This window comes from Thyridium curvatum (genome assembly GCF_004353045.1).
Source record: "Thyridium curvatum strain D216 chromosome Unknown NODE_119_length_83333_cov_84.680492, whole genome shotgun sequence".
In the NCBI taxonomy this organism is placed as follows: Eukaryota; Fungi; Ascomycota; class Sordariomycetes; order Thyridiales; family Thyridiaceae; genus Thyridium; species Thyridium curvatum.
The window spans coordinates 56,220-82,116 of NW_022156874.1; the positions used below are offsets into that span (position 1 = coordinate 56,220).

At 56.3% G+C, this 25,897-nt stretch overlaps 8 protein-coding genes across 8 annotated transcripts; 5 read left to right on the forward strand and 3 right to left on the reverse strand.

The window, feature by feature from the left end:
* Window positions 1-386: 386 nt before the first annotated feature.
* E0L32_011804 (uncharacterized protein) lies at window positions 387-1,278 on the forward strand (the record flags this gene model as incomplete). Its single annotated transcript, XM_031134574.1, has 2 exons — window positions 387-480; window positions 548-1,278. The coding sequence occupies 2 exons, from the start codon at window positions 387-389 to the stop codon at window positions 1,276-1,278; spliced, it is 825 nt and encodes a 274-aa protein (XP_031000017.1).
* A 380-nt stretch (window positions 1,279-1,658) lies between these two features.
* Window positions 1,659-6,195, reverse strand: E0L32_011805 (uncharacterized protein; the record flags this gene model as incomplete). Its single annotated transcript, XM_031134575.1, has 11 exons — window positions 1,659-2,436; window positions 2,496-2,600; window positions 2,778-3,050; window positions 3,191-3,625; window positions 3,693-3,822; window positions 4,107-4,203; window positions 4,260-5,069; window positions 5,130-5,183; window positions 5,235-5,905; window positions 5,960-5,988; window positions 6,086-6,195. 11 exons carry the CDS (start codon window positions 6,193-6,195, stop codon window positions 1,659-1,661), a joined length of 3,492 nt encoding a protein of 1,163 aa, XP_031000018.1.
* Window positions 6,196-6,790: 595 nt separating this feature from the next.
* On the forward strand, window positions 6,791-8,808 carry E0L32_011806 (uncharacterized protein; the record flags this gene model as incomplete). Its single annotated transcript, XM_031134576.1, has 5 exons — window positions 6,791-7,271; window positions 7,325-7,518; window positions 7,574-7,775; window positions 7,835-8,119; window positions 8,177-8,808. 5 exons carry the CDS (start codon window positions 6,791-6,793, stop codon window positions 8,806-8,808), a joined length of 1,794 nt encoding a protein of 597 aa, XP_031000019.1.
* Window positions 8,809-9,372: 564 nt separating this feature from the next.
* E0L32_011807 (uncharacterized protein) lies at window positions 9,373-10,438 on the forward strand (the record flags this gene model as incomplete). The annotated part of the gene is made up of 2 exons (XM_031134577.1): window positions 9,373-9,731; window positions 9,823-10,438. 2 exons carry the CDS (start codon window positions 9,373-9,375, stop codon window positions 10,436-10,438), a joined length of 975 nt encoding a protein of 324 aa, XP_031000020.1.
* A 4,697-nt stretch (window positions 10,439-15,135) lies between these two features.
* On the forward strand, window positions 15,136-17,366 carry E0L32_011808 (uncharacterized protein; the record flags this gene model as incomplete). The annotated part of the gene is made up of 2 exons (XM_031134578.1): window positions 15,136-16,365; window positions 16,425-17,366. The coding sequence occupies 2 exons, from the start codon at window positions 15,136-15,138 to the stop codon at window positions 17,364-17,366; spliced, it is 2,172 nt and encodes a 723-aa protein (XP_031000021.1).
* A 1,814-nt stretch (window positions 17,367-19,180) lies between these two features.
* On the forward strand, window positions 19,181-19,810 carry E0L32_011809 (uncharacterized protein; the record flags this gene model as incomplete). Its single annotated transcript, XM_031134579.1, has 2 exons — window positions 19,181-19,268; window positions 19,449-19,810. 2 exons carry the CDS (start codon window positions 19,181-19,183, stop codon window positions 19,808-19,810), a joined length of 450 nt encoding a protein of 149 aa, XP_031000022.1.
* A 305-nt stretch (window positions 19,811-20,115) lies between these two features.
* On the reverse strand, window positions 20,116-21,672 carry E0L32_011810 (uncharacterized protein; the record flags this gene model as incomplete). Its single annotated transcript, XM_031134581.1, has 1 exon — window positions 20,116-21,672. The coding sequence occupies one exon, from the start codon at window positions 21,670-21,672 to the stop codon at window positions 20,116-20,118; it is 1,557 nt and encodes a 518-aa protein (XP_031000023.1).
* A 1,680-nt stretch (window positions 21,673-23,352) lies between these two features.
* Window positions 23,353-25,566, reverse strand: E0L32_011811 (uncharacterized protein; the record flags this gene model as incomplete). The annotated part of the gene is made up of 9 exons (XM_031134582.1): window positions 23,353-23,627; window positions 23,687-23,743; window positions 23,794-24,089; window positions 24,148-24,569; window positions 24,633-24,641; window positions 24,705-24,879; window positions 24,934-24,983; window positions 25,155-25,190; window positions 25,294-25,566. 9 exons carry the CDS (start codon window positions 25,564-25,566, stop codon window positions 23,353-23,355), a joined length of 1,593 nt encoding a protein of 530 aa, XP_031000024.1.
* Between the last annotated feature and the right edge of the window lie 331 nt (window positions 25,567-25,897).

Genomic DNA, 25,897 nt, shown 5'->3' on the forward strand with positions numbered 1-25,897 from the left:
GAATTGCCCCGTGCCGAGGCTTCCCCGACACGGGGCATTCCCCGAGCCGCGTTTGCCCCAGAACAGTCCGGTATGACGGCACACCACATAGAACCGCCCGGGAGCACACTGGCCCGGCACGGGGATCCTCTGGAGGGCGGGCACGCTCTCGCGTTTTGCCGGGACATTTGATGTCATGCAGAGCTTGCCCCGGACTTGTGACAGATTCATGCACGCCCATACTTCTGGGAGGGTCCTTTTTAAATCGAGTCTACCCTTGCTCGAAAGTCTGTTTCTGACCACATAGTATCCCCATTCTTCGTCGACCAAGCTTAGCATCTTGCATACCTTTGCCAATACCCTTACCTTTTTCCACCAGACATTCTCAAAAGCTACAATCATTCACGATGGGTTCTCTCGAGTCTCCCGACAACTACCCCAGCACTATGCCTCTCCCCAACCATGACTGGCAGGTGGGTGTCAAGGACAAGGTCATTGCCGGTAAGCCTGTGAATTCTCTTAGACAGGAGCGCTTTCGAGATACAAATTCTGACATTTTTGTCTGCAGTCACCGGTGCAAACCAAGGCATTGGCCTGGGCATCGCAGAGGTCTGCCTGCACAACGGCGCCGGCACGGTCTACTCGCTCGACATCTCCCAGCCCGGCGAGGACTTCCAGGCCATGCTGAAGAAGTTCCCCGGCCGGCTCGAGTTCATCCACACCGACGTCACCTCGGAGGAGTCGGTCAAGTCGGCCGTCGACCAGATCGCCGAGGCCAAGGGCCGCTTCGACGGCATGGTCGCCAACGCCGGCGCCACCAAGCACCAGCCGGCGCTCGACTTCACCATGGAGCAGGTCGAGAAGCTGTTCCGGCTCAACGTGTTCGGCGCGTGGATCTGCGCCACCGCCGCCGCGCGCAAGTTCATCGAGCTCAAGACCAAGGGCAGCATCGTCTTCACCGCCAGCATGACGAGCTACCGGCCCAACCGGGCGGCGCCCTCGGCGCCCTACGGCGGCACCAAGGCCGCCGTGCGCAACATGACGCACACGCTGGCCATGGAGTGGGCGCAGTACGGCATCCGCGTCAACTCGATCAGCCCCGGCTACGTCAAGACGGCGCTGACCTACTACGTCGAGACGAGCCCGGACTGGGGCACCAAGATGAAGTACTACGGGGGCATGCCGAGGCTGGCCCTGCCGCAGGAGCTGGGCGGTGCGTACGTGTACCTGCTGAGCGATACTGCTACTTATACCACTGGTATCGACATCCCGATCGCTGGTATCGTCGGTGGCTGGTAAAAGAAAAAAGGAATGAAGAATATTGTTTCCCGGAAGCATAGTGGCGTTTTTATCATGATAGAGCATCAATGGAACATGACTTGTACATCCACTACCCAGATCTCGATCTTGTATATTTGAACACTAGACCCTCGTACTTGGTAGTCAGGCAGCTCTATAGTCAACCCTTGTATGGCTCGGGAAGCCTGCACGAGAAAAGGTCTAAACTGGCCCAGATATGATAATCTCCTAGCCACACCAGCTGTACGCCACAGGAATGTTTCGACCCCCTCAATCACTATGCGGACGCACCTCATAGCCAAGACAATGATCCGTCGCCATCATGCAGTACTGTTAAAGGAGCCCTTCCGTAAATCATTCTATTATTCTATATGGTTGGATCACGCCTTGCCAGTCGAGCCACAGACATCCATCTGCCACTCCACTAACCTCTGCGTCTCCTCGATACCCTGCTCCAGGGCGGTCGTCAGGGGCAGCTTGGGCGCCTTCTCCTTCTGGAACACGAGGTAGTCATCCAGCACGAGCTTGTTGACGTTGACCTTGCTCACGCCGTGCGCGATGCACCTCTTCATCACGTCCTCGGGGAAGTCGTTGGTCCCGTGCAGCACCACCCGCACGCGGCCGGCGACCTCCCTTGCGATGCGCTCCAGCCTGTCGTACTCGAGCACGGGGCCCCGGGCGCCGTACTCGCCGTGGACGTTGCCAAAGGCCGGGGCGAGGAAGTCGATGCCCGTGGCGACAAAGTCCTCGACCTGCTCGGGCGTCGTCAGGGCGCCCTCCAGGTCGGCCGTGTCGGCGATGCCGTCCTCGCCGCCCTCGATGCGGCCCGGCTCGGCCTCGGTCGTGACCCGGCGCGCGTGGCAGTACTCGACCAGCTCGCGCGTCTTGGCCAGGTTCTCCGCCATCTCGTAGTGCGACATGTCGACCATGATGGAGTCGAAGGGCAGCCTGTCGGCCGCCATCCGGATCATCGCCTCGTCCTGCGCGTGGTCGAGGTGGATCGCGACGGGGACGGAGGCGTTGCGGGCGGCGTGCGCCGCGGCGTGCACGAGCAGGCCGTCGGTCGCGGTGATGGCCCAGGGGAAGAACTGGATGATGAAGGGCGAGCGCTTCTTCTCGGCGGAGCGGATGAAGGCGACTACATGCTCAATATTGTATCTGCGTATCCGCATGAGTTCAAGGACCGTTTGAGACAGTCACTGATGGTGAGGACCTACGCAATAGCAGCGACCACGCCATATTTGCCTTCCTCGGCCGCCTTGAGGATCTGATACGTCTTGTTCTCTTGTTGCCAGGTCATCGTGTCGTCTGTCTGATAGTCACTACCAGGATGAGTGGTGATGTGTGAAGCAATGGTTGTGCGGCCGGTCAGCATCTAATGCCGAGTCTACGAAATCGATCCGGCTCGCCTGATGGAGAGGGGGAGTCCCCGGGTACTTTCCAAGGAGTCGGCAGCGCATTTCGACCTCCGGAGCAAACTCGTGGAAAAGGCGACGGACCTATTGCCGTCAACGACGATCACCTCCCCACCAGCCAGACCGGGGTTCTCCCGGGGGTCGTACGATCGTCTGGTGACCGAACATGGATTGTTTCCGGGGCAGGTTATGCGTGCAATGCCTCGACGCGGGGAGGGTGTCCTGCCAGGCCCGGCACGGGGCATTGCCCCTAACCGCGCGAGACTCCATCCCAGCAAGCCCCGAGCCGCACTGGATAGACCCAGCGACACCACATCCATTGCATGTGCGTCGGCATCGGTCTGCAGGGCGTAAAGCCTGTCAAAGATGGAAAGTCCCGGTTTGATCTCAGCTCATAATCCGTAAAATACATATCACTCACTCCAACCTGACAGCCTGCTAATTATCGGCCCTGACTCCATACCCACCACTCGCCTCACACATCACACATCACATACTTTCCGGACAGATGGGCTCCGTCGGCGCAGAAAAGACCTACCGCATCGCCATCGGCGGCGACGACGCCGGCTTCGACTACAAGGCCACCATCATCAAGGACCTGGGCGCGGACCCGCGGGTCGCCAAAGTCGTCGACGTCGGCCCGGCCTCGGCGAGCGACAAGACGCCCTACCCGCACCTGGCCATCGCCGCGGCCGAGCTCGTCGCGAGGGGGGAGGCCGACCGCGCGATCCTGATCTGCGGCACCGGGCTCGGCGTCGCGATCAGCGCCAACAAGGTCCCCGGCATCCGCGCCGTGACCGCGCACGACAGCTTCAGCGTGGAGAGGGCGATCAAGAGCAACGACGCTCAGGTCCTCTGCCTGGGCCAGCGCGTTGTCGGCGTCGAGCTGGCGCGGAGGTTGGTGAAGGAGTGGCTGGGCTATGAATTCGACCCTGTAAGTTCACTGGCCATGAACAGCATTGGCAAGTCCCTAGCTGGTGCGTAACGGAGGATACTAACGCGGCACAGACTTCGGCCTCTGCAGAAAAGGTCAGGGCCATCCACGAGTACGAAAACAAATCCGCGGCAAAAGCAGCGCAGAGTTCATAATTCGTAATACCAGATATGTGTACAACCACAATTGCCATCGCTATGGAGACAATAGAAAATCAGCTTCCCAGCACATGCAGGCCGAGGGGAAGAAGAGAGGCATCGGGCATCACAACGAGTCCTCGCCGTCGATGATCCTCCATTCGCTATATAGATCATTGCGTATGCTCGCCATGGGCCAGCCACTGCGCTTTTCACATGTGTTCATCAATGACAAGATGGCATCGCGTTCTGTTTGATCTTGGACGCAAAGCCCGGCTGCACAAGCCATGTGTATTAGCATTCCTTCAGATAATATATAATAGAACAAGTGAAACAATTTACCTCCGAACAGGCAACGTGCAGCTATGACCTGCGAGCCTGGCTCCCTCAGCGTGATCGTGATCCCGCATATTGTGTCTACGGCAGCCGAAAGGGTTTTCTGCGTGCTCTGTCAGCTGACCAGTCCAATATCAAAGCATTCCTGTGATACCATACCCGCATCTTCGCATATCGACCGAATCCAGGATCAGCAGGCCGCAGAAGGGTGACTAGAATCTTGGCGAAGCTATAGATCATGGTTGCGATTGCGAAGTCTGGCGGGTGTATCCAGATTGGCTGGAAGCGGGCCTGTTCGACGTTGGTGGACGCGAGCTCTGGGGCTGGCAAAGGCCTAAACTGCGGCCCAAGACAAGACTCCCACCTATCAAACATCGCAAGTAGTTCGTCACCCTTCCTTCGTAGTTGGTCGTCCGTCAGGCGTCCTCCGTTGTCACGCATTCGCTCCTGGTCCTGGTCCGCCTGCGCCATCGCCGCAAAGTTCACAGCCTGGCTGAGGAGGTAGACCGAGTAACACGCGATTTCGTGTTGTTGCAGCTCAGGGAAATCCTTGACAGGGGCCCAGAAACTGAAGCACCTCCTCTTCTCACGCAGGGCAGCCCAGATATCCTGTCGCAGCCAAGCCCACCATACGGCCTGGCGGAGGCCACCGCTAGCTCCGTTGACATCTTGACTGCGCTGGATCCAGAAGACGCCCTTGAGGTGACGTCTCCAGTTGGAGGCAGATTCGTCCAGCATCTCATAGGTTGAGATGATGATGGCTGTTGCGAGGATCTCCTCGGAGAAGGTGTAGGACGAGTACTGCAGAGCAGTCTGCAGGTAATGCAATGTCTCGTAGTAGTACTGTATCGCAAGGTTTCCCTTCGACGAGTCCCTTCGTGGCAGATCTCCGCTGTCGACATCTTCCTGGGCGGCTGCGTGTCGGGCGCTGACAGCGAGGATGGCTTTCATCAAGCCCAGGTTCCGTAGCTGCCATGGAATGTCAGCGATAGCGAATCTTGCCCGGAGTAATGAACAATGGCACCATACCGCTAGTCGTATCACATAAGTTGCAAAGTGTCTTTCTCGATCCAAGATATCCAGCTATTCTCCCCGTCAGCCACCTCGATCTGTAAACCTTACAGAAGATCTTACCCATGACGCCGCCTTGTCGACAAAGCTGTGAAATAGCGTCCGTTCATGCGGGAGTAGCACAATGTCCTGAGCTTCCTGCCAGGCGTACTGGGACCTCAGTGCTTCACTAGAGCCTTCTAGGGCTGCACGCGTGCGATCGACACCATCGCCTAGTTCTCGTTCGGGGCTGTGACGGGGGTGAGGGGTGGGTGCAAGAGAGAACGTCGTGTCAGCCAGTGCCGCATCCTGCGCGAGCAGATCGAGCCACTTGGTAGACGCCCGGTTGGTAGACAGCTGGTCCGACGTTATGGAGCCGGTGTCCGGCGAGTAACCGAAAGTCGAAGCCTGGCTCTCGGCGGCGACATGTGGGAAGTGCGCGACCGGGCCGACGGCGCCGACCGGGTCGAGGAGGAAGCTCGGGGCCGGGTGGGTCTCGGCGCTCTGCCGCTGCCGGAGCTGCTCTCCAGGCGGGGCCGGGACAGTGTCGGTGGTGAAACGATCGGGTGACAGCGGGTCGCCGAGGAACGAGGTCTCGGCGATGGGCAAGGGAGAGCGGCCCTCGTGCGGCTGGGTCACGCTAGAGATGGGCGGCAGACGCACCGCCGTCTCGGTGCGGACCTGATGTGAGGAGGGCTGGTCAGGCGCATAGACGCAGGTACGGCTTCCAAACTGGCACGGGCCGCAGATCGGTGCTGCGCCCCGGTCAGCACATCAAGTGCATGCATCCAGAGCCGGGAGATGCTTACCCTGCTCGTCGCACTTCTTGTGCCGCTTCCTGCAAGTCAGGCTAGCTCACGCATGCCATGTCAGCTGGGTGCCCTAAGGTGTCTCCTCGCGATGCACAGAGGGGAGGATCTGTGGTGCCAGCGTACCATCCATTCCGAGTCCTGAGCCCGCGGCTGCGGCTCTTCCTTGGCTTCTTCGCGACGGGTGCAGCGTGCGCCTGGCCGGACCCGGTGTCGGGGACGGCACCGCCATCCATCGCTCAGCGCATTCAATCGACGCAGCAGGCCCCGGAACGGGACACTCGATGGAATCGATAGAACTGGTAGATGATCATGGGGGTTTGAATCATCAAACAAAACATGGATGCCACGCGCGTGACGGGGATGGGGGAAGCAATCTGGGGAGAAATGGTCAGGCTGGCAGAAAGAGTCTCACCATTTTGGTGGGCCGAAGTGGCTTCCCCCACACCCTCACTAGCGTTTGCATCGTCATATTAACTGCGTAGAAACCAGGGCACCCCGAGACGCGGCATGCAGCCACCTCGCTTCCCTCGAGGAGATCGTTCGCTTAATCGCTTAGCTGGGACCGGCAGTGAGCAGCGTCTCCGGGTTTCGGGTACCTGGCGCGCGACGTCGATGCGTGCTTCCTTACAGGCGACGAAGATTCTTGACCGGCGGAGGCCGCAATGGCCATTTCCGGTAAACTGAACCTTCTGGGCTTCGTCGTGGGCTTTCCCCCCGTCTACATAGCTGTCCGTTTCCCATGCCCAGATACGATATAGCGAGGCCATACCCCAAAGCAGAAACCTCGTACGATACCCTCGCTCTGGGTCCTTCTGCACCTCGCCAAGTATGTCTGACAAGCACTATTTCCCAGAGACTGCAGCGAACCAGCTGGTGCCCCGGGCACTCCGTGCTCTGGTCCGGGCCAACACGCATTTAGCTCTCGTCGAAAGCGAACGGGTAGTCTATCACAAACATCACCGCTCATCCAAGGTCACCCTCATCAGCGGCGGTGGCTCCGGCCACGAGCCTGCCTGGGCGGGATACGTCGGCCATGGCTTCCTCGACGGCGTCGCGTGCGGCGACATATTTGCCTCTCCCAGCATGAAGCAGGTCCTCACGGCGGTCAAGTCCTGTCCCTCGACGGAGGGCACCATTCTGCTCATCACCAACTATACCGGGGATAAGCTGCACTTTGGCCTGGCGGCCGAGAGGGCGAAAGCCTTGGGCCTGTGCAAGAACGTCGTAGTGCTCCCTGCGACGGACGACGTCTCCATCCCGCGGAGCGAGATCCGTGTCGGACGCAGGGGCATGCCGGGCCATGTCATCAGTAAGTGGAGCCTTGCGTCCCGTTTCTCTAATAGATGAAACTGACCATCGAAGCTCTGAAAATCATCGGCGCTGCTGCTACGGCAGGCTCTTCGTTCGATGAGTGTGTAAAGATTGGCAAAGCTGTCAACGATAGCCTCGTATCTATCGGATCAGCGTTAGACCACTGCCACGTTCCCGGGAGGAGGAATCACGAGCACATCGGCAAGGATGTTTGTGTCATCGGTGCCGGCATACACAATGAGCCCGTAGGTTGCACGACTTGTTTAATAATCCCATCAACCCGTGCTGACAATCTTTCAGGGTGTTCAAAAGCTGTCTCCTTTCCCCTCCGTGGAAGACATAATCAGCCACTGTTTGAAGCTTCTGTGCGACCAGTCTGATAAGGAGAGGGCGTTTGTACAGTTCAACAAAGATGACGAGGTCGTTCTGCTCATTAACAACTACGGCGGTCTCTCCCTCCTTGAGCTCGGTGCTCTGTCAGATGAAGTTCTGATACAATTAGGTACGAGACAGACTCAATCCAAGCACAGGATGCAATACTGTGACTCACGCCTCATTCAGAGAAAACGTGGAATATCAAGCCGGTCCGGATCTTCTGCGGCACGTTCGAGACATCACTCAACGGCCCAGGTTTCTCAATCTCACTATCAAACTTGACTCAAGCTGCCAGAGATGCTGGGCTGCAGACCACGGACCTGCTGGGATATCTAGACTCACACACCTCCGCACCTCACTGGCCTAATAACTACCAGCCGGCAGTGTCGCAGGACGATTCGGTCGACCAGAAAATTGTTACCAATGCGAACGACATAACGAAGGCCATTGCAGCCGAGAACGACATCCGCAGTAAGCCTTCAACACTACCAGAATTCTCATATTGTAGTTGCTAATTGGTCTTCCTAGTTGACCCGAAACTTCTTGATGCCGTACTCCGTCGGGGATGTGAAACAGCCATCGCTGCCGAGCCCAGACTCACAGAGTGGGACATGGTCATGGGCGACGGTGACTGCGGAGAAGCCGTCAAGGGGGTTGGCGAGGCGATCGTTGCCCTCCTAGACAGGTCCAAGATCGCAGAGGAGGGATCTGTATTCAAGGCACTCTTCTCCATCATCGACGCCGTCGACGATATGGGCGGCACGCTGGGCGCCATCTTCGGCATATTCCTGAGCAGCTTCGCCAGCGAACTCCAGGCGGCCAAAAGCAAGGATGGCATGTCGGCCGAGCTATATTCGGGCGCACTCGTCTCGGCAGCAGAAAGCCTCAAGGCCTACACCAGCGCCAGGGAAGGCGACAGGACAGTCATGGACGTGCTGCTTCCGTTCGTACAGTCGTTTGCCCAGAGCCAGGATTTCTCGGCTGCGGTGAAGGTCGCCGAGGAGAAAGCGGAAGGGTCAAGAGACCTTAAACCGAAGCTGGGTCGGGCCACATACGTGAGTGAGGATCAGCACCAGAGGTTACCTGATCCAGGAGCTTATGCTCTGTATGAGATGCTGCGCGGAATGCAACTTGGGATGCGGACACACAACGAGGCATGATATGTCAAGGGTTCATCTCCATATTATATAGATGCTGCGAGCACAACTGCATAGAAATAATATAAATATAACCTGTAGAATCAACTTAATTCTCAATGACAACAACAAGGAATTAATGGAGGACAAGATGAAATTCCCACAATATAGCAAATGTGCAAGGATGAAGACTATCCCTCAAGAATAGAAGGCCAACATGACAAACAATAGAGTCAACGCCTCAGAAGAAGTAAGCTTGTTCAGATGGCACTTCAATTCTCGAATTGTCGCACATGTCATGTCCAAAGATCCAAGCTGATACCACGTGAAGGAGTTGTACCCCAGGCCCCCAGACCAATGATGTCTAAACGTGGGGCAAGCTATCCGAGGGCTTGGCTAAAAGCGGGACGTCCGTCACAAGCCTCCCTCCAACCTCGACGACGACGACTTCTCGATGCGACGATTGCTGCCCTTGCAACAAAAAGAGCCCATCGACCACCGCTTTGCCGACGATGGCTCCGTGAATTATCTCTTATACAAGCACACATAGGACGAACAGACTACGCCACCCTACGAACGGTCCCGACCATGGCGCCCCAGGAGCCGACCACGCTGCGCGCCATCCTCGCCTATGCAGGCAACCTCCTCTCGCAGTCGCCTCTGCTATCCGGCCCTTTCAACAACATTCCCAACCCGCTCGCCCACCTCCTCGGTGGCACGCAGCAGCAGCAGCAGCAGCAGCACGTCGCGCCCTCGTACTACGAGCCGCTGAGCGCCGCGCCCTCGTGCCCCATCGACGGGCCGACCAGCTGCCGCAACAGCACCCCCCCCAGCGGCGACTCGTGCTGCTTCGTCCACCCGGGCGGGCGCCTGCTCCTGACGCAGTTCTGGGACAGCCAGGCGCACCAGCCCGGCGCGGAGGAGGACTGGACGATCCACGGGCTATGGTAGGAACCCCCCTTGCCAATCTTTCTTTCTTATGGTCTCAACATTTTACGACACCGAAAGACTAACCCGTCCGTCCCGCGGCTGCACCAGGCCAGACCTCTGCGACGGCACCTACGACTCCTTCTGCGGCATGTCCCCGCGCTACAGCGACATCCCGGCCCTGCTGGCCTCCCACGGCCAGGACGACCTGCTGTCCTTCATGCACCGCTACTGGCCCTCGGCGCCCGGTTCGACCAACGCGCACTTCTGGGCGCACGAGTGGAACAAGCACGGCACGTGCATCAACACGCTGTCGCCGTCGTGCTACGGCGCCGGCGACGACGGCGACCACACCGACGGCAGCGATAGCGCGTATTACAGGCCGGGCGCCGAGGCCGTCGACTACTTCTCCCGCGCGGCGGCCCTCTTCCGCACGCTCGACACCTACACGGCGCTCGAGCGCGCCGGCGTCGCGCCCCACGCCACGAGGCGCTACCCGCTCGCCGACGTGCGCGCCGCGCTCGAGCGCTTCAGCGGCGGGCGGGTCGTCCTGCGGTGCTCCGGCCGGAGGGACGTGCTGCACGAGGTGTGGTACGTCTACTTTGTCAAGGGCAGCCTGCAGACGGGCGAGTTCGTGCCCGCGCAGGACCTCGGCGAGAAGGGGGACGCGGGCAACTGCGCGCCCTGGGTGCGGTACCTGCCCAAGAAGAAGGGGGCGAGCGGGTAGCCAGGGGCAATGGGCGGAGGCGGTGGCGGAGTTTGATGGGGGGAGAGGCGTGGTCGATGTACAAAGTATAGGGAGGGATGTTGGCTTTGGATCGTGAGGATCTTTTTTTCTTCTTCTTTTTGCATATGGGATCTCGTAATGTGGAGCTCCTGCGGCGTTTACAGCTACTTTCTTTGGATAAGCTTGGCTTGGATACCGGGAGGCTACGAATGCATGCATGTACAAGCGTAGCATGTGGTCTTGGACGTGGCATTGATCACACCTCCCTAGCGGCATATAATAGCGACTATATAATGAGTATTGTCATGATCATCTCTGTTTTTTTACTAAGAACCACAAGGTGGTATATCGCTATTTGCATAGAAGCCCAAAGGACGATCAAGATCTCCAAGAAGCGAAACGGACCTACCTCGGATATCACGCTTTTGACAGCTCAGCTTACCCCGTACCTTGCATCCCATGGCGTGCATCACGCACGCCAATGCGACTGCGTTGTTTTCTGGACGCCCCCTCTGATATCGCCTCCGACCTGACGGTGTCGATCTTCCCATGAGCGCGTGGGAAACAAGAAACATCATGATCATCTTACCTTGACAAGCTGACATCGAGTAGCCCCGAGATGGCGGAGGACTATGCACGGTCTATCTGGGGCCTAGGTGGCGCCTATGCATCTCGGCCCTTTGTCAGGCGCTCATGCAGGAACGTGGCGAGCAAGGTCCTTAGAGGATACTGAGGCTCGGCAGCCGGAGATTTCTGGCACGCTTGCGATTTCGCTTTGACGACGCGACCCCGGGGCGATCCTCCAGGTTCGGAAAGGAGAAGCGAAAAAAAGAGTTCGACATGTGCGACGCCACAGTAGTAGAAGAAGGCGGTGGATCCTCGATCTCTGTTGCGTGCTCTCTCTCTCACCTGTCATCCATGCCCCCCTAATGTCGCCGTGACATCGCGCAGCGTTCCCGATCCCGAGACGTGGAGCTGTGCAAAAAGTCCCGCTCACTGCCGGGGCTCCGGAGCCCAGCCTTGTCGCTCGCTCAGACCCTGTTTTTTTGTCGACGCTTCAATCCGCCGAGACGGGGAGAAGCACCCAAGGCCGCCGCTATAGCTCGACATCTCCATCGACGTTAACTCGATTCGACAAGCAACTCGCAATCGCCCAGCGGCTGATCTCGTGCGATACGGCAGATAGAGCTTCCTCCCAAGCAAAAGCACAGAGGTTCGAACCACCAAACGCCGCGTGCCTTATCGGACCGAAGCCTGGCCCTGCCTAGCTAGCTCGCCTGCCACAGAATGAGGGGGAGCTCTTATTCGAGACACACACAGTTAACGGTCCTCTCTTGCTTGACACTCGTCTCGCAGGACCACACGCATGCTCTCGAGCGTATCCACTTCTCCCCCGCGTTGACATCCCATGTCGTCTGGGGGAAGGAACGAGGTCGGGGTGGTGGTTGGCGATGGGGCGGAGTTGGTGCGGAGTTTAATTCGCGTTTGGGTGGTGCCCTGGCATACCGATGATGGCACGGCACCGGTCGACATGCAGTGTGTGCATTTCGCCCATGACAGCTGCCGGGCCGCGAGTTGACGGGACGCAGGGTCTCGCTTGCTTTTCCTGTCATCTTCGAACGAGTTGCACAGGAGGGATTGGTCCGTCCGCCTGGGGCTCGAAAAGGCAAATAGCCCGGCGACAAAATTGTCATGAAAAGGGGCCTTGCTCTGTACGACTGTTGCAGCGCTGGGCGTGCCCCCCGAGGAGGGCAGGGAGAATAGTTGCCGTGCCGATTTGATCCCAAGACCTGTCCGGGGTGGCTGTACTCGCTTGCTGAGGCGAGTGAGTGATCTCGGGCTTGTTGGACACGGCATCGATCGAGTCACTCAACCCGCGGCGGTGTCGTCCAAAAATAATGTCTGCCTTGCAGAACGAGATTGCGCAGGTGAGAACGGCAGATATATAAAAGCACATATGTCAGAGTCTTGTGCAAGCAACAGGTAACGTAACGAGCAAGCTGAGCTCGAGGCTCGCTCTTGAGGGCCACTGGCACGCCCCAACACCAGAGCGCGACGAGCTCTCTCGCACCGACCGAAGCACGGAAGCATCCTAGTGTAGAGGTCTCGGTGGGCGCGCTAGAACAGGTTGGAAGTAGTGCGGAATGGTCCAATGCAAAAAGCAACGGTTTATTGACGGCAGAGGAGCCAGATGATTGGCTGGGGAAGCCCACCCTGAAGCCGGGGATTGCTGACGAGGGCCCAGGATTGGGGATGTTTCGCATACGAAATGTCCCTGGCTTTGCCTGGCTCCCTGGGCGTGTGTGCCTCAGATCAGTCAAGGGTGGCTTGTTCTCGACCAATGTCCGGAGTGCTTCGTACATACGAACAGGGACCAAGACAACGTTACGTGCAGGTGGTACAGGCACGGATCGGCGAGCTGAGCAGATCACCAGTTGGGCGGTGCTGACTGCACGCCTTTTTATGCCGTGCGCGCGGACACGCATGGCACACAGATGAGAGTCGAATAAAGTTGATGCGATAGATGGACATCTGTCTGTCTGTCTGTCTGTCTGTCTGTCTGTCAGCAGCCTCATGCGTGCCATTCCTGGCAGAAGCTGAAGGGATGTCAGAGCTGAGAAATGGCGGTGGTGATGAGGCAGGCCGCAGAAGGGGACGCTGACAGATGCCGGATTGCCGCATGTGCAGCAGCAGCAGCACGCCATGAGACGGCGACAGCGCCCGGCACTAACAAACAATGGTTTTAGCAGCAACCAGGGAACTAAAGCACGCCGTGAGAGAACCAGGCTTCTCGTCATTGTACCGTGATAGTAGGCAATGACTCGAGGGCAAATAACGCGATGCCGTGGGCGAACGCAGCGGCCGAGGCTCTGTCCAACCCGTGAAGACGCCTGCTTCTCCACTGTCAACAGCAAGATTTTCTAGGGCTTCCGGGCACTCCGACCGCCTGTTGGGTCTAACACTGGCAGTGGTTGTCACTAATGGGTGACATAAGTAGGATCTGCAGCACTTGAGCTGACAGAGGACAAGTCTTCTTTTTCTAGACCCCAACCTAATCGGGTGTCTGGGTGGAGTTTGTCCCCGGTTTATGCTGCCAGGAACCAATGACGCGGAGGCAGACTGAGCCAGACTGAGATGCAAGGCGCTGCTCCGCCCATTCCCCGTCCGGCTAGCGGCAGGACGGATTCCATGTCTGTTTTGGGGCTCGCTGGCCGACGGTGCGAAGGAGCGCTTGGTCGAGCGGACGCAGCATTCCTTGCGTTTGCAGGCAAAGCAAGTATCAGGCAGTTGCACGTACGGACTAAGGTACGGTGCACATGTCGGGTAGTGCATGAAGAAGTAATTCAGCAGGCGGGCAGCACACTGCGACAGAAGAAAGCACGAGAGGGTGGCTGAACCGGGATACGACTTCTCCTGTGTCCTGTGCTTTTGTTTGCATTATCACCGGTGCCATGGGTCGCTGTTACGCGTCTGTCACCTGTCAGCGACTAAATAGGCACTCGATCCGGTTTCATCATGACTTGTGTATCCCTCTGGTCGGTTCAAACGATGCTACTGTTGTGTTTCGCAGCCAAAAGGTTTGGGATAGCATCGCGCATGAAGGGAAGGTCAGGTCATGAAATTGAAATTGAAAGAAAGGTCAACTTCAGCCGTGATGGGAGAGCACTGGAGCAGGCACGAGGGGAGAGGTCAGGTCAGTGCTTCGTAACTGTGGTACGAAAGGTAGCTAGTTACCTGTTCTTGCGGGCGAAATCAGCTGCGGCAGTCTGGTCACTCCCCGCTAGCCGGGCTGTGGGTTAGGCTAGTCGACCTTCCTTGTTTGGAGCGATGCACCCACACCATTTTTCATTTCATTTCCCCCTCTCCCACCGCCGCCTCCCCTGCTCTGCCTATGCCCTTTCGAGCCAAACGCCAGCAATCCCCGGCCTTTGCCCAGCGCCCACCACACCACCTCCAGTCCCGTTCTGGTGCCCTGTGCCTGCTCGTCTGCCGTGATTACTGTGTGTGTGTTCTTGTTCTTCCCCAGGCCCTCTTGTTTCTGCCTCTGCCTCGTCTTCGTCCCCCATCAAATCTCCCTCTCCTCCCCCCTTCTTCCCTTCCCACACACCCGAGTCTCCCCTTTTCTCTCCACTCACCACACCATTCATACCAAAGACCGACCAGGCCACACCACGCCAAACAGAGAGGACGGGGCCCATTTCCTGTCTAGCCACCCCTTCGCTCCTCGCAAAAACTCTCGTCCTGCAAACCTTTCGACCATCACCAGTTCAGCAATTCTGCACCTTCGATCGCCTCTCATTCCCTCGACCTCGATTAATCGCTGGTCGAACAACCTGTTGAGCCGCCTCTAATTCGACATTTACGCATCCAGCCCTCCGTTGCTGGTGCTGTGGCAGATCCCCCGCTTCTACAGGCCAAGGGTTCATCGCGCGTGCATACCGACTCTCCTCAACGGGCCGATTAAAACCAGGGCTACACCCATTTCTCTCTGGAGTCTCCGCGAAACGTGCTGCACTCTCCAGATTCCCCGCGAACTCAAATCAGTTATCGATACCGGCGCTGTCAATGGTTTTTTGACCGCTGGACGATATTATCTCGATTGATACCGCTCCGTCCATTGCCATTCGAACGGCAATCGGACCTCGACACTCGCAAACACTCACCACCTCCGCCTCGACGTTGAATGCGCCATCGCCATGTCGTCGACGGCGGTCAAGAGGGCCTGCGACGCCTGCCATCGTCGCAAGGTCAAGTGCGACGGCATTAATCCGTGTCGCAATTGCTCCTCAGCCCAGCTGAGCTGCACCTACCTCGCCATTCCTCAAAAGAAAGGCCCCAAGGGCTCCCGGGCCAAGGTCATCAGCGAACTTCGTGAAAACCAGCGTCAGACGAGCCTCTCGGCCAAGGTCCAGAACCAGCTCAATGGTGTCGCTAGCCCGCCCACCGCTCCTACCCTGGCTCCCACTCCCGGCTTGCTCACGCCCGACGTCGTCAAGGAATGCCGCGACTTCTTTTTTAACCACATGTATCCCATCATGCCCATCCTCCATCGCGAGCGCCTGGAGCAGCAGACGCTGTATATGGACACTAGCATCGACACTTATTGCCTGGTCACCTCGCTCTGCGCCTTCATGATGCTCCAGCCCGGCATGAGCATCCCCGGCCTGATGCCCGGGAACAATGATCCCTACAACGCAATGCCTGGTGCCAACCTCGTCCCCGCAACGCTCCTTCTCGAGGAGACTCTCCGCTGCCGCAAGGGCTATGACTACCTGGATTCGCCCTCGCACAACGCCATGTGCACCAGTTATTTCCTCTTTGCTTACTACTACACCCTGCAGTCGCACGACAAGGCGTGGTACCACCTGCGGGAAGCCACCACCTTGGCTCACATGATGGGCATGAACAAGGAGGAGAAGTACGTCGAGTGGGACACTGCCGAAGGATCCCGCAGAAAGCGCCTTTTCTGGCTGTTGTTTGTGACCGAGAGGGCATATGCCCTGCAGCGTGGTCGACCCCTGACTCTGCAGGCGACGCTGAGCGCGCCGACCATCACGGACGACCCCAACGACCCCCAGGCGAACCAGCTGCACAACTTTGTCACCCTGGTCAACCTGTTCCGTCCCTTTGACGACACATTCGTCAACCTCTGGAACAAGACGATGAATGACTGCTCCAACTCGCTGGCCTCGCTCCAGAAGCAGTTCGGAGAGGTCGTGCCTGTCTTGGCCAACAACAACTCGCAGTTTGCCGACCTCCACACCAACCAGCAGTGGCTGAAGGATTTCACCTGGCGCATCGGTATGGCTAACGGCCGTAGCGATCCCAACATGAACTTCCAGTACTCGCTAGATGTGCCCCGCGAGGCCCTGTCCATGGCCTCGTCCTTTTCCAACCAGGGCATGAGCCTACTAGGTGTTGGACTGGTTAGTCAATCCCTTTCCCACCCTCTTGGTGATCTGTACTGATTCAGTATTTCGTTTAGATTGAGAAGCTGCTGGACGTCACATCGTCCTTGACGGAGTATCTCAACATGCAACCCGCTTCGCGCGTGTCCTTTGAGATTGGTCCTCGTGAGCATCTCGGCCAGCTTTTGAACATTGTGGCTCTTCTCCGCAACGAGCAGCACCATTTCACTCCCCTCCTTCTCAGCAAGCTTCATAACATCCTTCCCGGGCTCGTCAACCCGATGCTGCCCAACGCTCCGGAGAGCGCCACTACTGCATGCAACATTGATCTTTTCGACGATGTTTTTGGCCAATCCAGCGGCATGCAGCAGCAGGTCTGCTTCGAGGAGTACGAGAGCAAGTTTCCTGTCGAATTCAAGACGGAACCCGGCAACACCCTCACGAGCGGCCCGCCTCCTACTGACCGGAGCTCGTCGTATGTCAGCTCACCCCCTGGCGTAGTATCTCCAGGCATGGAGTTCAACCAAGGCTTGTCGACGACGGACTTCAGTCCCATGTCAAACATGGTCATGAGTCCCATGGGTCAGACACCCGACGGGATGAATAATCAGCAGCAACAACACCAGAGCCAGCATCAGCATCAACAACATCGTCCCATGACGACACTGCAGAGCATGACTCCTGGCATCAGCATTCCCATCCAACACAGCATGGCTCATAGCTTGTCGCCGGCCCCGAATATGACCCTGAGCGGGCAAAGCATGGACCAGTCACAGTCCATGCACGGCGTCTTTAGTCCCGGGGGCGGTATGAACAACGGCATGAATTCCATGGGCCAAAACATGAATGGAAAGAATATGATGATGCGACAGCAACCACCCCAACGGGCCAACACATTTGCCATGCAGCAGCAGCAATTCCGGACAGTGGGTGACTTTCAGGCGTTGCAGAGAACCAATACGGACATCAACCCGTTGGGTTCGATGGGGATGGAATATGATTTCAACACGCTCCGGTAGCGAACCGGTCGGGCTTCACAGAGGCCCGTTCCAAGCGCCGCGTGACCACATGATGGATCCGCGTAACCTACCCAATGTCTAATCGAGCGAGTGTTGGCTACATATACCCCCAAGCTGGTTGTTTTTATTTTCCTTTGTCGTATCGATACACCTTTGGCAATGTTTGCCATCAGTTGGATTACTGCATATTACACAAGTCTTGATACTGCCGAGAATTGGAAGAACAGCAAAGGCACGATACACGATTTAGAGATTCATTTTGCTCACTCGCTGGAACAGCCCTTTGGACACAACAAGCCTTTGGGTCTTGCGGATGGACAGTTTGCGTGTACGAGTTGGTGGATTCTTTCTTTCTGTCGCCTCTGTTCTCCAACTTCCTTTTGAGTCTGGGGCATGGAAATGTTGGGTTTGCAATTCTGCATTTACGATAGCATCTTCTTCGTTTTTGTTTTCCCCTTCGGCGCAATGAATATGGACCGGAGTCTTGTCGTTTGAACCACCTGAGAAACACCTCAACTCGTTTTCTTACACCTCTTTTTGTCCTTTTGCGGAGATGGTTAATCCCGAGAGCAGTGGTTGTGGTAGTACATTGAGTCATGAGCTTTATGGTCTCTGACACCGGATGGCTTCAAAAGAGAAGAGATACAAGCAGAGATCCCATTTTCTCTGTGCTTCTTTGTGTGATATATTAGGTAGCTAGCTACGCAAGCAGGATACAAGTTTTTTTTTGCTTACACAAGACTGTTGGCATCATAGCAAACAAAAAAAAGATTGTAAACAAAAACATGTTTCCTTGTGCCCATTGTTTCGACATGCGACGAATGATGCGACTGACGGCGTGTCTGTTGGAGAAGGCCGGCGCACTAACCGCTGTCGACCACGACTCTTTGTCAGACGGCTAACGCGCGTTTCTGTTTCTTGTCCCCTTGTGCCTGGAGCACCTGTCAAACGGACATGACGCTGGTCGTTTCGGCATTGGCATTGGCATGAAGGAGGAGCTAAAGCACCGGGGAAAGCGTTGGCAGTGCATTTTTGGTGTCGCTCGGGACCGAAGCATCAGGGGGGTGCGACTCCAACTCCCCCAACCCAGAGATGACCCCAATTGGCCCGGACGGGGAGAGTCAAGCTGGGGGTGTTTGCACAGGGAGTTTCTCAGCCGGCACTTTAGGATGTTATGCCACAATGTCATGTGAGATGGAGGGGATGGAAGGAAGGAGAGCGTCGTCAGCGGGGCGACACACACACATACACAACCAACGCACAAGCCGAAAAAGGAGGCCACACTTAAAGGGGGATTGTGTTAATGCCCTATTTTCTTCGGTGTTTGTCTGGTCTTGTGTTCTGCTTGGTGTTTCTTTCTTGTCGTGCCCGTGGAGTGTGGGTGTCGTGTCGGGGTTACCCCAACTTCATCTCCTTGCAGCTTGTGAACCTTGTTATTTCTCCGACTCCTGATGCCGTTTTTGTGCAAGGTAGTAAGTAGTAAGTAGTAGTTAGACCGGGCGGACCTTGGGGAGGGAGAGGGATGGATGTTGGACCAGCTGTCAGAATGTGACCGACAGGGGTTTCGTGATGCTGCTTTGGTGTTTGTAAGTGGTGCCTGGCGTGGGTGCTTAAAATAGTCACGTCAAGGGCAATGTGTATAAAAGGGGTGAGGGTTGGAAGCCTGCCTTGGGAGAATTTACAGATATCAAGTCACAACAAATTTCACCAGAGCCCTTACCACAAGTCGAGATAGACAGACAAGTAAAACATCACCCGCCAACCTACATATCATCACCAGAACAAGCACAGCATCCATCCACCCAGCCGAAAATATGACCGCCTCGATCCCCATCGCAAGCTACGGCAACAACTCTGAGGTCGCGCAGGCCGTCCGTGCCTCCCTCCTCCCAGACTACGACGGTGAGCGCCTCTCTATACTCTCTTGCACACACGCCGCCCACGTCTGGAACAGAACACCTCTCTCAATTTGTCCTTCCCCTCCCTCCCTCCCTCCCTCCCTCCTTCCCCCCCCACCCCATCCCAGCCTTCCTTCAGGTTCCCAGACAAAGAACAACTGAGCTGACACCATGATGAAAAAAGTCGTCCACATCACCCTGACCCTGCAGGCCGCGCTCTCGGAGCTGCCCGCGCTCGTCGCCGGCGACACCTCGGCCCCGCCGTCCTCGGGCCTGGGGTCCAACGCCGCGGCGCCCGAGGCCGAGCGCCGGGTGCCCCGCGCCGTCATCTTTGGCGGCGGCCTGCCCGAGGAGGAGATCAGGCAGGTCAGCGAGGCCGTCCTCGGAGAAGGCGGCAAGAACAAGATGAAGGAGGGGGAGGGGGAGGCCGACGGCGGCGTTAGGATCGTGGTGGTGCGGCGCGAGGACGTGCTGGCCAAGGGGGTCGAGGGGCCGAACGCGGAGGTCATTGGGGAGATCTTGAGGGAGAAGCTGGCTGGGCTTTGAAGGGAGGGAAGGGAATGGAATGGAAGGGATGAGTGAGGGGGGGCAACTGTTGTTGTTCACGTTCGTTTAGCAAAGTCTTGCAGGCTGTTAGCAATGTGAAGACGATGACTTATGGTCTGTTCTCATTTGGATTATTCCGGATATCTAAAAGTACAGCCTGATCTGCGGATACACTCTACCCAATACCTGTTTGTGATGTCTCGCCGTCATCGAGATACATGTAGCGAATTTGCTTCATGCTTCCTTCCTCGCGATCATCCACTGCCTCCACCCCCATTGATTGCTGCGTCAATCCTCAACAATACTCATAGCTCCTCTGATCCCGACTCATCTTCGTTCCCCCAGCTCACCGGACCCAAGAACAGGATCACCGAGGTGTCCTCGAACAGATCCGCAGCCCACTCCCTCATGATCATGATCTCCTCCCTCCGATACTCCTCCATCACGTCGACAAAGCCGAGTGTAACCGTGCGCAGCGCAGGGAAGCGCTCCTGGTGCACGCCGGCCAGCTGCCCCAAGTCGTTGAGCATGGTCCGGTACACGCAGGTGACGCGCAGGTGCCGGAGGGAGCTCGGCAGCACGTCCACGAGGCGCTGGTCCTTGTCCGTCTTGTCGGCTTGGCTCGCTGGGGCGGCGGTGGCTCCGCCCTGTGGAGGAGGGGGGTCTTCGGCGCCGCCGTAGTGGAACGCGGCCTGGTCCAGAGTGAGGTCCTCCAGGTTCTCAAAGGCCGTCAGCGCGTCCGGCGGCAGGGTCTCGTACCGGTCTCGGCCCAGGCGGTACTCGTATGGCCGTGTCACGCGCCCAGAGGCGGTCATGAACCCCATGGTTAGGCTGCAGGTACGCAGAGTCTTGATCCTGGTCGGGCTGGCCAGGGCAGCCAGTGCCGGGTAATCGATCTCGGGTTGAGCCCAGTTTATGCCGAGTTCTTCCAGGTTGGGGAACAGCGGGAGGATGCGTTGCAGGAAGCCCACCACCGGGGCTGTCAGCATCAGCGTCTTGACGGCACCGAGAGTGTGGCCGGCATAGACTTGGTCGAACTTGGACTGATGGCTCAGGGAGTTGCCGCCAAGCGAACGTCCAGTGTGTCCGGGTAGGTAGTAGAAGGTCTCGAGGCTCGGCACGTTGAGCAGGAAATCGCTGTAGGCCTCGAAACTTCCAGGATCGTAGAAGTCCTCATGCAGCATGAATGTCCTCAGCTTGCTGAGCGCCCGGGGCTCCCGTCCGCTGGCGCGGAGGTTCGAAATCGATTCGGCCAGCTGTGCGAACGTCAGGCCGGCGGAGCGCTTGAGGTACAGCGCCTCTAGGTTGGGCGCGAGCAGGATGCAGATTTCTTCCAGCCACCGGCGACGCAATATATGTGAATACGTATAATAGCCGAGTCTTGGCAGCAGCCCGTTACGAACGTCAGCAAGTTTCCAAGTAATTCCGAGCTCATCTCTGAGCCGCTCTGACTGCTGCTGATCGATCTGGTTCAGCTGGTAATTACCATGGTCCAGTTGGTGGTTGCCATGGTCCAGTTGGTGGTTATCATGGACCTGGACGCCTGGACACTGTAGCTGGAGAGTCTGAACATACTCTGCCAGGTGTGGATGCCTGATCAGAGTGTCTACAAACCCTTCGAAAATAGTAGACCGCGGCCCTTCGGGATAGGAGCCCGCTGAGAAGTAATGATACAAGATGGGGCGCGCGATAATCTCGATTCTTCTCGACGTTCTGGTGAAGCGCGCGAGTGCTGTCTTGCGCTTTTGGATCGCGGTATCGTCGTCATTGGGCATCGTATCTGGGTAGCAGCAGTGGAAGCATAGTTGACTGCAGATCAGGGATATGACCTCTGGGGGTAGTCGATCCATAGGTCGATCCATGTTGAGCTGCTGTCGAAGAAATGTGCTATCCTTCAAAGAAATGTGCTCTCTTTCGGAGAAGTGTGCTCTTTCTGGTCCCTGGTGTGAATCAAAGTCTTCACAGAAACTTGGCTGATCTTTGGGAGGTCCGCTTCCTTTTATATTTCCCTGACAGTCTTTTAAGTACTCAACTTGGTGCTCGGTCCACCGGTCACCAAGTTAATTCTTTAAGGGAGGTCATTAACTTGGTGGCCCGTCCAGCTGTCACTAAGTGATTTTTGAGTAGCAGTCATTAACTTGGCTGCCTATCTGTCACTAAGTGATGTCATTAAGTTAATTCTTGCACAGACAGTAATACTTGGGCTTCAGATGGTTTGGATGGAGCATGATTGGGTAACAAAGAATGCAACAGACTGGGGTGGTTGATCAATTCACGACAGCAGTTGTGTCTGTATCACTGGGACCAGTCATGGTCCCCCTGGAACACAGGTCTTGTGTTCATTATGTCTCTTCAATAGTGTTTAATTTACAGTGTACCTCGGCTTGGACTAGACAGGTTGAACGAGCACCAAGTTATTATTGAACCAGACAACAGACTGGACAAGACATGCTTCGACTTGCTTGGGTTATACATGTGAAGGCCATAAACAAAGAAACAAGATCTCTATGATGACTACCATTACTAGGAAAGTGACCTCTTGCCTTCACATGCAACCCATGATGCTCCCATCTTGTGAACTGGTGGACTGTCGAGTCAGAGAATAGGTCAAGCGAAACTTGGATATCATGGCAGTCTTGACCTTGTTATTGTGTTATGAATTGTCATCGAGAAGACTGGTATATGTGAATAATTTCCTCCTGTTTTCTCAACGGTGTCAAAATGATTATGGACACCAAAGGTCTCACCTAAGAAGGCTGGCCAAGATGTGTCTTGGTGGAAGTTGCTTCTGCGATCATGTGTTTAGTTAAGTCATATCAGGAGTGATCCTAGGTTAGCAGCGTCTGGGTGGTTCGGATTGCAGACTGTGTGTTCGGCCTCAAGCATCGTTGAGAGACAATCATAGGAGGTAATGTATCGCCTCGAAGCGGGAAGGAGTACTACAGGTTAGTTTCTTGGGATGTCGGATATGTGAACGGGCTGGTGGGCCGCGAACTCTGGTCTACTGGGGTGGGTCATGGCCGTCGTGACGCTGGGCTTTCGAAGTCAGTGAATGCGGCGATAGAAAGTACGCCGCGGCATTGTAGCCGTGAACAAATGCTTTCTTCTTGTTGAAAGGGCATTATCTGCGGCACATCGAACTCGATGGCCATGCCTTTGATGCAAAAAGCACACAAAACAAAAGTGATAGTCGACACTTTGAAGCATGATCTCCGCTCATATCCTGAAGTCCACCGCCTCCGCTGGCCTTTTCCAGAAATGGAGGCTTTTGCCGGATCAAATCCCAGCCCATAATTTTTCGCTGCTCAATTCCATAGCCTCTGTTCAAGGGGAGATGGGATGAAATCAAAACAAAATGCAAAGGAAATCCAAATGCTGAGCAAGACACCGTCTTCCCCTCGCTACTCGTATACAAAGTTTGGGGTATCTTTTCGTGACTTGGCACTTCCCAGAATCCATCCAAATATTCTTCCTTCGTTCACATTTCTTTTTATCGTCCTTTGTATGTGGTGTCGACTTTTGGCCCTGAGACAAAGCAACGCTCACAAGCCGTTGCTGGCACACGAGAAGACGCCACCGACATTGCCGGATGTGAACTCGTCGATGATGGACTGGACGCTGGCATATGTGCCCACAGTGAGGAAGAAGACGCCGGTGAGGATGATGGCGATGTTGAGAGCGGCCATCATGTAGCCGACGAGGCTGTGTTGCCGGATGAACTCGACTCCGCCGTCCGCCTTTCGCATGCGGAAGTAGGCGACACCCCAGAAGATGAACCCGAAGAAGCTATCAAAGAGGGAGGACATGAGGGAGAGAACTAAATGATATTAGTACCGCGACAAGCAAGGCATCAAGACATTGACATATTGTACTTACGATCTGAGAAAAAGGGAATCACCTCGGCGATGATGAAAGCGAGAATCCAAGTGCCAACTAGCTATCGTTAGTTCATAACTAGGCTCAAAAATCCAAGGAGAACTTACGGAGGATGGTAGTCCAAGTAGCCCAGCCGACAACGGTATGGTCATTCTTGTGGCGCGAGTTCTCAAAGATGCGGAAGAAGATGAAGCGCGCCGAGACCGAGGCGTAGAGGACGCCCAGGAAGATGAGGGTTGGGATCATGAAGGAGAACGAGATCTTCTTGTACAGAGGCTCGAGGGAGCCGAAAGCCGGGGCGGTCATGTATTGGTTGCCAGTGTAAGCATACACGATGGCGCCGACAAGGCTGAAGACGATGATCTCGGCAATAGTGCAGGCCCACAGAGCCTTGGGGAAGTCCCTGATGATCTAGTCAGTCGCGAAGCTCTGAACAGAGAGCACTAGCACACACTACATACCTGGGCTCTTTCATCTCCGCGATGAAGCTGGGGATGGTGATCTGGCCGATGAAGGTGTAGCTGATATTAAGGAAAGCGCTCAGACCCATGACGAAGGTAGTGCCGGCAACCGGGACGGCGGTGACGATGGGGTTGCCGCCAACAGCGTGCTTGCCAGCGGGTGTCGTGTAGCTGTCGCGGGGATCGTAGCCTGCAGGGTGTGCCTGAATACCAGCGAAGATGGCAGCAAGAATGACCGAGATGAAGGTGAAGAATGCGGATGCGGTACCGAGCTTGGATAGCATGCTGAATGTCCGGGGCAGGGAGCAGAGCCAGCAGACTACGAACATAATGGCACTGTAGCTAACAGTCCGGCAAGCAACTCCGTCATCGGTGGCTGTCATGGTGTTGAGATACTTGGCACCGACAAGAACGTGAAGACCCTAGAATGGTGTGAGTTGCAACGAATGAGAAAGATTGGAGACCGGGCGACATGTACGACTAACCTGAATGAACTTGGAGAAAGTTAGCAGCTGGCCGAAATGAGCTTCAAGATGGATTGACAGGGATCAACGTACAGTATTGTTGAGGATGAACATCACAGCGGTAGCCCACCATGCCCACCTCTTGTTCCAGAAAAGAACCTGTCCAATATCACAGACATCGCGGACTTCGGGATGCCTGAGACAAAACTCCCATAACACAAGAGAGGTGTAGAGCACGAGGCCAGCGATAACGATAGTTAGGATGATACTTTATCGACAGTTAGAAGATAATCAATTAGTGTAGACGGGACTGATCTCATACCCAGGGACTAGTCCAAGAATGCTGTAAGACCAGGGGAAGCTCATAATGGCCTAAGAGATGGATCGTCAGTCCCGGCTTCTGGCCAATAAGATGGACTCAATTCCTAGCAGCGCGACTCGCGATCACGCAAGATGCGACTCGCGATCACGCAAGATGCCCTCATAAAGGCGCCATCTAGCAGAGCCAGACTGTAGTAGGGGAAATGCTTTGGGAATTCGTACCAAGCAGATATACTCGGAGAAGAGCAGACCGGCAGTCTAGAGCACCAACTAAGATCAGCATTCATACAATTCTACACCCATAAGCGGGCGGAGCGCATTTCGCTTGCTTTGGTGCGATGATGGCCGGGGTGCAAAGTACCTTTTGCCAGCTGCAAGTCCGGTATTGGATAGCGCGGCCCTCCTCGTCGGCGAACTGTTTGTCGAGAATGGCGCTGCTGCTGTCGTCCGTGTCGGAGTCGGACGTGGCTGACCGGCCCAGAACGGGCGCGATCCGGGGCCCGATTTGGGTGTTAGGACCGCCAAACCAGGCCGACCACCCACGCGGGACGGCAGCACCCTGGGCAGTGTCATTATCCGTCGCAAAGTCCCTGCTCTTCTCGGGGGGAGGAGGCGACGTGTCTTGAAGAACCATGATGGAGGAGCTGAAGTATGGAAGGTCGGGAGAGAAGGATGAGAGTAGCCGTCCCAGGAGGATAAATAACAGTCGAAACAAGGCGCTGGGTGTGGTCTCGAGTGCAACGCTAGGGTCACGTCGAGGGAGGAGAGCAAGATGAATCGGAACAGTCCTATGAATAAGAGGACACAACAAGCAGGCGAAGAGAGGATTCACCTGAGTCGGAGATGTAGGAGGGACGGAAGAGAGAGCTCGAGTAAGTAGATATGTAAATACGATTGGAGTCCCAGCTTACGGGGGCACTCTGAGGTCACGACTTGGGACAAGGATCCGAGGAACCGGGGATGGG